The sequence below is a fragment of the Eufriesea mexicana genome, unplaced genomic scaffold (genome assembly GCF_001483705.2).
Source record: "Eufriesea mexicana isolate 0111107269 unplaced genomic scaffold, ASM148370v2 scaffold507, whole genome shotgun sequence".
Classification (NCBI taxonomy): domain Eukaryota; kingdom Metazoa; phylum Arthropoda; class Insecta; order Hymenoptera; family Apidae; genus Eufriesea; species Eufriesea mexicana.
This window is the reverse complement of record NW_016908664.1, coordinates 721,887-737,270: the sequence shown is the minus strand read 5'-3', so window position 1 is coordinate 737,270 and position 15,384 is coordinate 721,887. Positions and strand designations below refer to the sequence as shown.

The window sequence follows — 15,384 nt, the reverse complement described above, 5'->3', positions numbered from 1 at the left end:
TATTAAAACTAGCTTCAATCGTGTTTCAAAAACGACACAATTACGTCTATACCAAGGCACGCTATCGAGTTTCGGAAATGACGAGCTAAGATCGATGATGGTCCGAAACTACGACGTCTTAGATTCGTAATACTTATTTGTACTAGTCGATTCGCGTCGATACTCGATGTCCGATAATTTAAAGGAAGAAAAGGGAAAAACGGGAAGGTTGCTACGCTAAAATCACCAAGGCCTCCACATATCGCCGTTGGCCCCAGAAGGACCAGCCACCGCTGCAAATTTCATGGGATTAGGATTAGAATTTCTATTAGTCGAGCAAGTCGCTCTGCCCGACAAATCCTCCACGGAAATCGCCTGATCTTCTCCGGATTTTAGGGCGCCGTTAGAAGAATTCACGGTGGAACTGATAGGTTCCTGGTACCTGGCTTTCTTATCAGAGATTACTAGAAGACCGTCGGAATGGTGCCTCTTGATGGACTCTTTCCTCGGGGTAGCGGAACCGGTACGATTGTACGTTTTGTCGGTGATCACCGAAAGCGGTTGTCTCAAGTTGTGCATAGTCATTCCGTTGCTGTTCAACGTTTCCGAGGAGTCCGCGGAATCTTTTCTGGATAGATAATTCGCGTCGGACTTGGGTTCGGTGAAGATCGGTACCGGTGACTTGCTGCCGCTGGTCGAACTGATCTGCGGCTTCTGAGTCTCGGGCGAGGAAGAGAAACTCTTGGAGGAAGCCGGACTCTGACCGGGAATCTTGAATCGACGTTCCCGATGATTAGGCGAGTGTGCCTGAGGGTAGTGTTCGGGCTGATGACTTTCTTCGCCGCAGCTGGACGTGGACGTGGATGGGCTCAACAGTGGACTCTGTGGCCTGTGAACGGAAGTGAAAGCGGAGGATTGTCCGATTTTGGAAACGGCCTCGGGAGCTGGGGGAAAGAAAGGAAAGTTTGCCGAAATGGCCGCCGACTGCGGTACCAAAAGAGCTAGCTCTCCGGTCGGCAGTCTGCTAGGTATCAACTGAACGCCGTTTGGTATCTGTATCCTGGCACTTCCATTATTATTCTCGTCGCCATTCTGGAAATCGCTCTGGAAACCGACCTTCACCTCCGGATAGAGCCGTTCCGGCATGTAGGGCACGTAGTGGCTGTAGAATGGCGCCATTTGCTGGAGATTGCTAACGCAATTGTTCAAATGTGATACCAGTCGTTGCTTCACGACAGGGTCGACGTTCTCGAGGTGGCTGACGTACCGCGATACTTCGGTAGCACATTCAGAAAATCCGGTACGGAATTTCGTTAGCACCGCCGGATCGGTAGCGACCGCCGTGCTCAATTGCTGACGCTGTACCGCCTGTAAATGCTTCACCGTCATTTCGAGGATATCGGCCTTCTCGAGTTTCGAATGCCTGGTTGGCTGCAACGAGAAAAATTATCGCTTTGTAATTCGCTATTCGTGTTCCGAGTACCTTTTACCTCGTTAATTTCAATTTTCAACTCGTATCGCGAGTTTCAACAAATTTTTTCGTACAATACGATACGATGCTAGGGTAAAAAGCAATCCTAGAACGCGGTCGGTAATACAGAAAGCCGGCGGGGCTCGGTCGGCACCGAGAACTCTGTTTTATCGGCCGACGGTATCGAATCGCGGGAAAATTACTAGGATGAAAAAGTCATTCCCGACTTGTTCGAAGCATAGCAATCACTGAGACGGCCCGAGGGTGCGTTTCGCGAGCGAGCATGAATACCGATCGCTCATCCAAGAAATCCGTGACGCCTCGGTAACGCCCACGTAATTGACTTGATACGACCTGTTACCTTAATAACAGGCTACCAACTTCGGTAGCTAGTGCAAGCAATTTTGTAGTTAGCCTACGGCCACGCGCGTTCAATTCTAGGGAATTCTTTCTCGTCCTTCCCTATCGCGTAACTTCTATGTCGCCCTTATCGGCTGCATACAAATCGTTTTTTAAACGTCCAAAAGAAACCACTCGGGGGAACGATATTCATATAAATTAGAAACGTGTTCCCGGAACACGGCGACGAGGCATACGCTTCCTCTTCAAGGGGAAATTGTTGCGCGTAAGAGGAAAAAAGATAAAGAAAAAAAGGAAAAGAAGCAACCTCGTCGTGGGAACCCGTTAGAAGTTCGAAAGTGTCCCGAAAGCTTTTTTTCCGAACCGTGGAGCACGACACCAGCCCTTTCAATATTCCACGGATTGCCAGCGACCTTTTCAGAGGATCGATCGTTCAATACCGATGCACTCCTACAACCTCGAAATCCCATTGTGCCCTTTCTGCACCACGGTCTCTCGTCCCAGGATCAGCCGAGTGCTCGCATTTTTATGGTAAACTAGCGGTCACCTTTAAAATAGGCGTGGGAGTCGAAGAAGAGATCGCTTACACGGCCCATTCAAGCTCTTCCCTCCTCCCCTATTCTGCGTATGAACGAGCTTCCATCCGAACGGGAACGAGTTCGTAAACTGGAACAAGCCTCGAGATTACGGTCAAAATTGCAAATGGCGAAAAACAAATTATCATTTTCATCGGTGGAAAGCGAACGCGTCTCTCGATAAGATGGACCGAGAGGCTATAAGGTCGAAGAGAATCGATGCGGAAATCGATTTTCTCGTGGACGAATTCGACACCCGAGCAGATCGGAGGAACGAGACACCTGCTAAAAGAGCAACTAAAAGCCAAAGGCGTCGAGCATCCCCTTTTTTCCGCTCTTTTTTCCTTTTCCCTTTTTTCTCTCTCTCTTTTTACACCGATCGGCGCCGTCTTCGCGAAGCTGGATCCTTAAAGATGATACGGTCAACAAAGGAAGGCTGCAACCCGAGATGAGATTCTTTTTTCTTCGTAATAATTATTTCGAGGTTCCCACGAACGCGGGGGGCGTTTCGTACGGGCGAACAGGACGGACACTGGAGCGAGCAGGTAGCGGAAGTCATCTGGACGAGGAGGAGAGAACGGTGAGAGCGCCTCGCTCTCTCGTTATAGTCCTGTCTGAGAAATCAATCTCGCTGGATCGAGTTACGCGGCGAGGAGTACCGTGTCCTCGGATGCTGAGAGGAAATCTCGCGATACCGATCGAAATTTTTCAATCGAAAATCCATTTTTCGATCACCCCCTGCGCCACTGCCTAGCGCGCTATTTTTTATTTACCGCGGAAATTAAAAAATGGGAAGTTGCTTCGACGCCTGTATTTTTTAATATCCCGATATTATACTCCGGAAGCTATATCGGGGGTCTTTCAAACCGGCCAATGTTCCGGGTACCGAAATTTTAACGTCGCGCTCGGCGTTGGAATTCTTTGATTTCCTCGATATTAAAATTCTTCCATTTTTCTATTTTTTAATTAAATTCGAACGCAAATTAAGAAGCATCGAATGAACGGAACGCTGAGTCGAATTCGAGCGTTTTATTTCTCGATGTCGGCCGTTTAATTAGCCAACGGGGAGCTTAAGCAAGATGCTAATCGATTAGCCGGGTTCCCCCAGTCTAAGAATAAACTGTCGAATATTTCAGACGTAATTATAATCTGGTTAAGACAGGGATTAAGTGGAATGTGGCCAAGAGCACGGGTTAGGCACACCGTGGAGCGGGCTGAAGTGCCATTGTCGAGTCTCCAGTGGAGATTACGCGTTGGCTGAGGACTTCCACCATCCGTTCCCACGGCGAGGCATCTAAAACGCTAAAACAAAACCCGTCCACCTCTTGCTACCGCTAGTCCCGATTCTACGGTCGAAAAACAAATGGTGTCGCGCAAGAGGAAGGCGGCGAGTGAAAAAGGAGACGGCCTGATCAAACACTTCTAGCCAACATCCGCTGCACGGCTCTTCCTATCAGTTTAATTAAAAGATCGACTCTTGACCTTTATGCTGACAGTACCGAAACAATCTCCACCGGCTGATGCTCCATATAGCTCATCTGCCGATTATAATTTCGACCAATCTCAATTGTCATTCGACAAGACACGCGTGTATATGCGAATTGGAGTAAGAAGAACAACACGATGGGAGATCGTATGGAAGATATTCGAACAGTTCAACGAAAGAATAGAGTAATTAATATAACGCGTGTAATTAATATTTATCGTACTGGTCACACCGAGTAAGCACTACTGATTCCACTTTGCGTATCACGAGTATTTGAACCGATTACTTTTACACACTTTCGCAGTGCGTGAAAGCATTACGAATATTTATTTATTTATTTATACGGGATTAACCCATTAGAAAAATTACGGGAAAATTATTACAGTCAGGTGTAAAATTAATGGTAACAAAGAAAAATAAAAATATTATATAGAAAGTACGATAAACATGGTTACCCACGTTGGTATATAACCAATATAAGACGCAAAACCTCCTTTCACCTTATATAAAATATTCTATGTACTACCCAAACTATATAAAAAATTTCACATAAAAATTAGAAATCATCTAACCCCAAATTTTGCAAAAGGAAGTGTGATAAAGTCATTACGAAGAATTAAATCTCCTCGAAAAAATTCCGCAAAACTTATTAATAACCCCTCTTCCGAATTAACATTAAGGAAAATGAAGAAACGATGGATTAATAAAATACCTAGAATTAAAAAACCTAGAATTATAGATAGGGATGAAGATTCAAGGAAATAGGAATTTTCTAAAAGATATAAGATAGAAACGACTGAGAATCGCGTAAAAAGAAGAACACATGGACCCGATCCATCGAGGAAGATTTGCAGCGGAAATTTATCAAAAATCAGCGATAAATCTGGCACGGTGAAACCGTGAAAGCGCGAAATCGCGTGAGCGGTAGTAGCGAGGAGAACAAAATCTCGGCTCGGGGTCGGGCAACGAGAGAGGCTGCACATATTTTCGCGTTATCTCTCGTAAACTCGTATCACGTCGCTAGATAAGTCGTGCACCGGTCACGTTTTCCGCGGCACGTTTCGGGCGCCGGCGACAACGTGGATTCCACGGGCACCGGGCTGAAATCACGCGTGTAGGCGCGCACACGCTCGCCTACCGTTTCGCGCGAGCGTTGCTCGTCGCTCGTCAGAAATCGCCGCCTGTCGTTTCGCCCGATTAAGCGATTAAAACACTTTTTTCCCCGGCCGCGTGGCGTGTAATTGGCCTCACCGACCGATCGATCGCGCGGAAATCACTGTTATCGAGAGACTGATAAATGGCGCCCGACAGATGGACAATCACGCTACTCACGTCTTTTTTCATCGCCTCGAGTATCAGGCTCTTCAGCTCGTCCAGACACTGATTTATCCGAGCACGCCTCCGCTTCTCCATGATCGGTTTGTTGCTCTGCAATTGGGCAATCGTTTCAGTTATGGGCAACCTTCCACGGTCTTTTGGTATTACGGTGTTCCTCGCGTGATTCGTGGAAAAGTCTCATAAGAATTCGCGCTTCTTTGATCGTACTAAATTACAATGAAATATCGTATGATATTTGCATAATATTCGATATGGTAAAATTTAAATTGAAAAAGAAAAAAAAATGGAAATTGAAATATAAAATTACGTAAACAATTCTCTTGCTTTGAATTACATAATTTACACGTGGCTATGTAGGAAATATCTTTGACCATTATTTTTCGAATTTTTTTCTGCGTTTATATCTTTAAATTGCAACGAGTTAAGTAATTATTGGATAAGGTTGTTAAGAAAAGATAGGCGAAATGTTTTCGTAAGATGACAGTCGCGAATAAATATCCACGATCCACTAACCCCCTGCCACAACCACGCGAGGACGAAAAAAAGCGGGCTCCAAACTCATTTTTACCCTTCGTAGCTCCGCCTTGGTCATCCCTGACTGCGAGTGCGATTCGGGTTCCTCCTCGCTGCCTGACATCTTGTAATTATAGTAATCCACCATTTATGCACTCTGATATCGAATCACTGACAACGAACCACACAAAACTCCGATTCGTACGTGCTCGAATATTATTCCTCCTCAACGAGCCCGCTTGCCGAGGTTCACGTGCATGCGAACTCGATTTCGACTGGTCTGCAGTCCCATGGACGAACGGTTCGCACCGGGTCCCCCGTGATTTGTCCACGCGAAGTGTCGCGTCGATGAAACTCGAATCGGAGAACCTTGCCAGAGAAGGGGATGATCGCCGCTACCGGCGACGTCCCTCTTGGGGTGTGGAGGGTAACTGTTTGACGTTTTCGATTTCGAAGACCGCATGCCGATGCACTCAGCGTGTCTAGAGTGGGGTGAAGTGCGTTCTGGAGTGGGGTTCCGGGATACCACGGGAGAGGGGAGGTCCCCGGTCCTCCTGAGACCTGTTGATGTGTGGGAATTCACGCCGTCCCCTGGGACGCAGCGACATAGTCTCCTTCGAAATTCGAGTCCCTCCTTTGCTCCTTCTTTCGTCGTCTTACACCAAACTCCACTCGATGGGAGACTTGGAAAAAATTGGAAAGAAGATCGGCAGGTATTACGTGCTCAATTCGTATTTCGGCCGCTTTTCAGCTGGAGTAGTTTGTTAAATTACTCCTCGAAAATGAAAGTAAACGCAAGTACTTGGACGAACATTTTCCGAGTTTACTAGATAATGAACTTGGAGCAAGTATTTTAACGATGGAAGAAATTAACAGGGGCAGTTATTGAAGTATTAAGAGACAATTTTTTGAAGGAATACAAATTTTTAAATACGAAAAATCTTTTCCTGCAGAAAATTCCAGCAAATATTTTAACGATCGAAGAAATTAACAGGGGCACCTATTGAAGTATTAGGAGACGATTTTTCGAAGGAATACAGATTATTTTCTTTTCTCGGAAAATTATAGGGAAAAGTCACTGGCATGGAATATTATCGGTTAATATAAGGCGACATGTAGCCATAACTGTAACTCCTATTATAAATTCGTATCGCGGGAAGCGAATAACAAGTAATTAAAAACTGATAGAGCACGGCACATCGTGTCTGCGTGACTGCGAGGAGAAATAAAATTTCTTCTACCCGCTGTCGATCGAAAACGCCGTGTCACGCAAACGTGTAATATTCGAAAATAAAATTTCCAAATTCCCCCGAAATTACGGGCCACGCGATCGGTTAAAAAATGGCCGGACATTGAAATTCGAGTCGTAAAGTAACGGTAATTTGGATTCGTTCGTTGGACCGAATTTTACGATTACCCGTTCGGGACTGAATCTTTTATCAACCGAAGCGAAGGATCGCGATCGAAATCGCTGCGTGGCGGTTTTTGCGCGCAGTTCCGGTAATCGTGCACGATATCGCGTTTTCCCATGGGGTTGCGTGCGCGGCGCGCGCGTTTCTCCGCGCGGTCGTTGCGTAAAAGAAAGAGTTCATTGATGAAACCGGCGGGCAAGAGCGTTCGCGGTGCATGGCCCAGCGAGTAAACACTGTTTAACGTTTCAGAAGAATTCCCACACAGGGCCCCCATCGTCCCGTATGCATCGTCGGCGTCGTATCGCGTTGCGCGCGCCAGCCACACTTATGACGCACGGACACACACGTCCGGCACACGGTGTGCTTCCGTCCTCTACTGATCCACGCAGTCTCTCTCGCACTTGCGCCATTAAGCGCGGCACACGGTTGGGGTCGATCCGTGGCTGCCTGCGATCGCAGCGATCAACTGGCCTCTGGCAAATGCCCCTTGGACACGTTATTTCTTTTCTCCTTTCGTGCTTCCGACCCCTTCTTTTCCAACTTGTAAATTACGAATATTGGCAAGAGTTTTTTCATCGCGATGAAATACGATACAAGTCGATTGCGACACGCGAGTTTTAAAGTTTCTCCAATTTCCTCGATTCGTAACGAAAACTATCCTTGTCGATCCTTCCGAGGGTTTAACACTTTATTAAACAGTTTGGAAGTTGGCAGATTCTACCCGTTATGAACCTAAGCTTTACGTATTTGCTCATCTCGAGTCATGACTCGGTACAGGAATTACGTTCAACTGTTCACGTGTATATTACGTTCAATGTATCAATCTTCACCTGTGGAGGTTAAATTTATAAATTCCTTTCGAGATTTTAACTGACATTTTATTAAACAATTTGGAAATTGGAAGATTCTATCTGTTATGAACCTAGACTTTACGTAAGTCATGACTCGGTACAAGAATTACGTTCAACTGTTCACATCCATACCATGTTCAATGTATCGGTCTCCACCTGTGGAGGTTTTAACTGAAATTTTATTAAACAGTTTGGAAATTAGGAGATTCTACCTGTTATGAACTTAGGCTTTACGTGAGTCATGACTCAGTACAGGAATTACGTTCGACTGTTCACGTGTATATCATGTTCATCGGTCTTCACCTGTGGAGGTTAAATTTATAAATTCCTTTCGAGATTTTAACTAACATTTTATTAAATAGTTTAGGAATTGGGAGATTCTACCTGTTATGAACTTAGGCTTTACGTGAGTTATGACTCAGTACAGGAATTACGTTCGACTGTTCACGTGTATATCAGGTTTAATGTATCGGTCTCCACTTGTGGAGATTAAATTTATAAATTCCTTTCGAGGTTTTAATTGATTAAATTCCTTTCGAGATTTTAACTAACATTTTATTAAACAGTTTAGGAATTGGGAGATTCTACCTGTTATGAACTTAGGCTTTACGTGAGTCATGACTCAGTACAGGAATTACGTTCAACTGTTCACGTGTATATCAGGTTTAATGTATCGGTCTCCACTTGTGGAGGTTAAATTTATAAATTCCTTTCGAGGTTTTAATTGACATTTTATCAAACAGTTTGGAAATTGGGAGATTCTGCCTGTTATGAACCTAAGCTTTACGTATTTGCTCACCTCTAGTCATGACTCAGTACAGGAATTGCATTCAATTGTTCACGTGTATATCATGTTCGAAGACCCTTTCAATATATCGGTCTTCATCCATGGAGGTTAGATATATAAATTATTTGTTATAAATTTATAAATTATTGAAATATTATTTTGCACGTGCTGCTTTCGTCTTTTTTCTCTTTTTGTATATTATTGAAATAAATGTTAAATATCAAGCGTTAAAAGATATTTATTGGGCCCGATGGATGCGCTATTTGTAACGAGGGCTAACAAAAATGAGCAGGACCCCTGTCTGACGCGCGGCACGCTTACGAGCAGTAACACCTTGTCAATAAACGCGTAAAACTATAAAAAGAGAGACGACTTACGAGGATCGCCGCGCATCCACGGCGAACCGGCAAGCATGTAGACGCGAGACAATAAACGGCGGACATTTGTTTCGTTGACAAAATCAGTTACAGCCCATTTCAAGAGGCAATGGCCGCCGTAATAAACAGATAAACCTTTATGACCCGCGATTATTGCACCGGAAAACTTTTACTTTTAGAGGCCCCGGACTGGCCGTTGCCGGCATTCCGACTTTATACTATACATAAACGTCCCTTTGACCCGTTGATTTATTTCACCGCCTCTCGTCGGGCAGTCCTCACCGATTTCGGTATAGATACGGAAGTATGTTCGTTAGATAAACCGTGATTAATGTTCTGCCCCGAAATAATGCTACTATACGTAACTATACGCATTTCCAGCGAAATTGTACGCGTTGTTTAACATTGTCCTGGAAATAACACTTCTGCTTGTCGAATCGACTGCCTCCACGAATAAAAGGTAGAAATTTATTTTATAAACAGAAAGCTAAATATTCTGAAATTTTGAAAAATTCGGAACGCATAGTCAAAAGCACTATAGCACTAATATTATATCGAATTGAAAAATTTGTTTCTAAATTTAGTTACGTTGATCAAAGTGTATTTAACGAATCTGTGTTACAATTCAAAATAGAAGATGTTAAATTCTACCCCTGAAAATTAAAGGAATCCATTATTCGACATCCGATTTGTGTCATTTCCGAAGGAAGATACGGATATCGTTTGATCGTTGCTCTAAATCGAAGAGTGGACGAGATATTTTTCATTTCAAACTAAATCGTCACGATCGAAGCAAATTTCACGAACGCACTGCTGGCCAAAGACTCGATTTAAAGGCGTCCATTGTCGAGCATCCGCGTTTGATTTCACACGCGAAACGAGCGTGTTACCCGCGAGATAAACGGGAACTTCGTTTCGAGTTGGGCTAAACGAAACGTTTATATCGAACGAAATTTTCTCGCGGTCGAACGTTTCCACTGAACCGGCATCGAAATTTCATCCCCGTCGCTGCTGATCACCGGCAATGCGAGCACGCGAATTTCGAGCGCGCGCGATATTTGTCGAAAAATTAAATTTGCATGCCACGGGCTCAATGTGCTTCCCATTATTCGATATTTGAGCTAAATTTTACGGGACCCATCCATGTTTACCGAGATTCAACATCGACGAATTAAACTTCAAATATTTTGCCTGCAAAAACACCACGCCTTTGACGATTTGAGCATTACGAATCCTCGTTCAAAATCAAGGCCGAAAATCCAGGGTTTCTGGCGGCAATGAAATATGCAAAGATACCTGTATTTCCTTTGATTGGATTTAAAATTTTCTCCTAATTAATATTTTAATATTTCTATGAAATATGTAAAGATACCTGTATTTCTTCTTTTGAATAGATTTAAAATTTTCTCCTAATTTATATTTTAATATCTCTATGAAATATGTAAAGATATCTATATTTCTTCGTTTGACTAGATTTAAAATTTTCTCCTAGTTTATATAGTAATATTTCTATGAAATATGTAAAGATACCTGTATTTCTTCTTTTGACTGGATTTAAATTTTCTCCTAATTTATATTTTAATATTTCGGTTTCACGATTTACTTCAACAGAGTGACTGACACGCAAGTTTTACACGATGCTTCCAAATAGTTGGACTAGAATTTTGATTACAGTAGTATACCGTGCCATTAAATTTGCGTAATTCATCACGTGTCAATTAAAATTCTCAATTGCTAAATAGTGATGGTTTTATTTTATAATATCGTTTGGTGTCCTAAATAATTCAAAATTTCGTAGTCCACGAGATTCCTTTTTGTTTCGATCGTTCTAAATAATTATGGCACTCTGGTCACCGATGACGACGTGGTCACACGTGTGAAAACAAGCTCCGGTCTCGGGCGACCAATATGGCAGACGAGTTAAATAATCAAATTCAGATTCGTTATTTATACAGTATAAACAAGCAGAATAACTGCAATACGCGTGATTAAATATAATACGTGGTTCAATATATTTTTTTTAATTACTCTCATACCATTATCCGACCCTTCCGGATCACCCTGTCGCACGAACCAAGCGATCGGCTCGTTAATAACTTACACGTCGTCCAACGATAACTGGGATTCGTTATCGTCCGCCATTGTTGCTTCCCGAATCAATTATCGAGCCTTCGTGTATCGCAATCTCGAGACGTGACCACGATAAGCCACGGTCGCGTCTGAAATAATTTTCTGTCGCACCGTTGCGTCACAATGTGCGTGTGTACAGCGATAGTTTCGCGATAAATCGGTTCTCGAAACCAGCTGTGCCCCAGCTCCACGAACTTCCGCGTCAACGTTGCTCTCCCGTCGCATTATGCACGTGCGTGCAAGGCAGATGCACGACCGAGCAATCTCACAGCTCTTACGACCGATTCCAGATCGAAAAATCAAGATCCAACCCCGACGAGATCACGAACGAACGAATAAAGGCTGACGTTTCTTTGGAAATAGACGGGGTGACCGCCCTTGTTTCTCGCTCTGTCGCTCATCGACCCGCTTTCAGCTTATTTCGCTGATCCTCGATAAAGCGTTCGAAAGGGGTAATGCACGAGACTTGGATGCTTTGCGAATTTCGTGGGGTAATTATTGTGTTATAGTGGTCGATTGTTATCGGGGCTACTCTCGTTCGAATGTTATTAGACTCGACGAAAGTCGAGTGCGTTGGTTTCCGGTCGGGCCACGTGAAACTATGCCCCGGAATTCTGCGTTGAATAGGGATTAATGGAATTCTGAGTCAGTCGATTCGGGATTACAGCTTTTAAGGGTTGCTTTCGCGGCACACTCGAGTGAGTGCCAAATGTCTGCTAATTTATCTACGATTAATCTGGAATTAAATTAACAATCGGCGAGGGTAAGAGTGAATTTAGTTGAAAATTATGTCCCTTGATATTTTACTGCATCGATGAACAATATTTAATGGGAACAAAAATTTGGAAATTTAAATTTTGATAAAATTCCCCCAAAATTTAATCATTTTCGCTTCTAACTGTGTAAATAAATTTTACACCGCGTTTCTTTTATGTGTCGGAACAAATTTTTCAAAAATAACAAAAATATTTCATATTTCTCTATTAAAATATTTGTAAATCTGTCAGATTTAGACATGGGATATTTTTAACACGATTCTTCCTTTAATATAAGAATTAATATTACAAATTATATCTGTCTAATTTGTATCAAATTCTACGCAGAACTTTCGCCCCGATTGCTTCATAGATCTTCGATTTGTCGATCAGAAACGTCCACGTCGAGTCTTAAACAACGCGAACGAAAATTTGGAAACTTAAATTTTTATAAAATTCCCCCAAACTGCCCCAAAATTTAATCATTTTCGATTCCGTCTGTGTAAATAAATTTTACACCGCGTTTCTTTTACGTGTCGGAACAAATTTTTCAAAAATAACAAAAATATTTAATATTTGTCTAGCAAATTATTTGTAAATTTGTCAGATTTAGACATGGAATATTTTTAACACGATTTTTCCTTTAATATAAAAATTAATATTAAAAATTATACCCATCGAATCTGTATCAAATTGTACTACGATTGCTTCATAGATCTCCGATTTATCGATCAGAAACGTCCACGTCAGGTCTTAAGCAACGTTCTCGTCGGCATTTGATTCGTCGAGTCCGTTACATTCCGGAAAAAGGATAGGCACTTTAAAACTAGGTACTTTATGGTTTTATTTCGGGTACCTACCATCAGTAAATGCATAATGTGCTACGCTAAACTGCAGCTTTGTCCCTGGGACTGGTATATTATTGCGTAGCCATGGAGGACCCCCTGAGTTACAAGAGGGCACGAAGCAAAGAGCCTGGGCCCCTTCTTGCTTCTGCATCTGCAAACTCTGGACTCGGAAGTTCCGACGAGGGTAGACTGGCTTCCACAATAAAACAGGCCGCGGCCTTGAATTTTGTTTTTAATTTTATCGTCCCTCTTGCCACGATCTACGATCACGATTCACCGTTAACGTTCCTTCCGACTTTGCTCACCGTGTATCTCCGCGTGCCGCATTGATTATCGAGAGAGTATTGCCGGGTTATCGTTTCGAGTGTGTACGTGAAACGGCACTGTAGTGTCGAAGGATGACGCGTGTCTGCGAATCGTAAGATTTCGAGAACTGTTTACAGATTAATTATTACTAGCACGGATTAGATTGCGGGAGAGAAGAAGAGAAGCGAAGAGACAGAGAAAGAGAAAGAGAAGACTAGTAAATAATACCGTGATCCATGTATATCCTAATTTTACTTTCCGTGTATGGATCTGGTAAAACAGTAGGACAATAAATAAACAGAAATTTTTAATTTTATGACCAATACTTTTTAACCCCTTTAAATAAAATAAAATAAAATTTGGAAGATCGATATTAATTAATATATCAAATTTATTGTAATGAAGCAGTGTGCGAGATGTCGAAATCAAATAATTCTATAATTCTATTATTATACAATTCTTTATTTACTGCACGAAAAAGTATTGTCAGTTTTTTAGTAGAGAATCTTTGAATTTCTACTCTTCTTTAGCCAAAATATCGTCGAGTGCAAAGGGTTAATAAAGAAATTTTGTTTAGACTATTCAGTTTAGACTAACCTCCCTTCAAATATTAAAAATTATAGAAATTGCAAATAGGAAACAGTCTCGAAGATTTCCAATCGTAGGGCATTTAAATTACCATTATACCTCTCTGTTAAATTACCGGGTATATTTTTATTCCAACTAACGACTCGTTCTCCATTATCCCAGGGAAGAAAATTGCGCTACAGGGGTGTCGAAATCGTGGTAATGGAGGAAGGATCACGTTCGCGACGCGAGACTAGTTTTCGAGAGCAACAGGCTGGTCAGAAAATTCTCATCGTCGACCACGGGATATTTTCATTCCCATGATCCAGAATTTCCCATAAATATTCCGGGCTAGCTGTCATAACGGAAGGCGTTCGGTCAGATGTCGCGACCTCCTCATTAACCCCAAGAGGTTGCGTTAAAGAGAAAAAGAGAGGCGGAGGCTCGAGTGGCTGGCTTGACCACAAACCTCTTGAGGAAGATCAAGAAGGCGAGCCACGGTCTAAATTTGGAACGCCCACCCTCTGGCTGCGGGAATCGATCTCGAGGGATACACCTGCAGCCACCACGGACCCGGCAGGAAGGAAACGCCGTCCCCCAGAATCTTGAAATCTTCGCTTCCGCTGAACGAGCCTCGAGGCTTCCTAGTTTCACAGGGTACCAGCTAATCGATTTCTTTCCCTCCCGGTTCCCTCGACCGTCTTGAAATTAATTTACTTTCACACGATTAATCCTGGCCGCACCGCGATCGTCTTACGGCTCGTCGGGATCTACAAGGTTCAACGCGCGAATCGATCGCACTGAGTATAAAAGGGTGTGAAGCGGGATGTTAAACATAAGGAGATTGAGTGAAACCGAGAGTTGCGAAAAAACGTCCTCTTTGCACGGAGGGTGTAAGGTTACGTGGTGTGTGAAAGGATGTTGAGACCAGATAATCGGACTTAACCCTTTGCACTCCAGTGGCGCCACTGCGGTCATTTTATTAAACTGCAATTTCTTACTCCGTTTTGTTGTTATTCACGAAGACGAAAAAATTGGAGAAGACTAATATATAAAGAAATTCGTGGAATAATTTTCCTTCCTATATTCTTTTTCTTTTTTTTTTTTTCGAAATGATTTCCATTGTGAGAGTTAGTTTAGAATCACTGTTTGATATTTCTAATTTCTTCTCAACAGGATAAACAGGATAAAAGGATGACATTTTATATCGGTATTTTAAATTACCATTTCATACGCAATTTGAGGTATTTAATTCTCCGCTCGAGAAGCATGGAGGTATATTAACCCTTTGCACTCGACGATTTTTTGGCTAAAGAAGAGTAGAAATTCAAAGATTCTCTACTAAAAAACTGACAATACTTTTTTCAGCAGTAAATAAAGAATTGTATAATAGAATTATTTGATTTCGATACCTCGCACACTGCTACATTACAATAAATTTGATATATTAATTAACATCGATCTTCCAAATTTGATGAAATGGTCACTGAAGCTCACCTCTCGAGTGCAAAGGGTTAGCCTTTTAGATACGACGAATCACTATAGTAGTTTTCAAAAATTTCATCTCTCTGAACGACGAGCAACAATTGTAGCCCACTTGCTCACGGTTTAGATTAAATATTCGTCTCC

At 42.5% G+C, this 15,384-nt stretch overlaps 1 protein-coding gene across 1 annotated transcript; it reads right to left on the bottom strand.

The window, feature by feature from the left end:
• Positions 1 to 222: 222 nt before the first annotated feature.
• On the bottom strand, positions 223 to 5,870 carry dpn (bHLH protein deadpan). Its single transcript, XM_017897512.1, has 3 exons — positions 5,778 to 5,870; positions 5,204 to 5,299; positions 223 to 1,410 (listed from the first exon to the last, which is right to left on the bottom strand). The coding sequence occupies exons 1-3, from the start codon at positions 5,868 to 5,870 to the stop codon at positions 223 to 225; spliced, it is 1,377 nt and encodes a 458-aa protein (XP_017753001.1).
• Positions 5,871 to 15,384: the final 9,514 nt, after the last annotated feature.

Bases quoted from the DNA above. Each gene is read 5' to 3' on its own strand.
- dpn (XM_017897512.1), bottom strand. From the start codon at position 5,870: ATGGTGGATTACTATAATTACAAGATGTCAGGCAGCGAGGAGGAACCC. The intron at 5,300-5,777 runs GTAAAAATGAGT...GCCCAATTGCAG, and splicing joins CCAAGGCGGAGCTACGAAGG to AGCAACAAACCGATCATGGA. The intron at 1,411-5,203 runs GTGAGTAGCGTG...TTCTCGTTGCAG, and splicing joins TCGAGGCGATGAAAAAAGAC to CCAACCAGGCATTCGAAACT.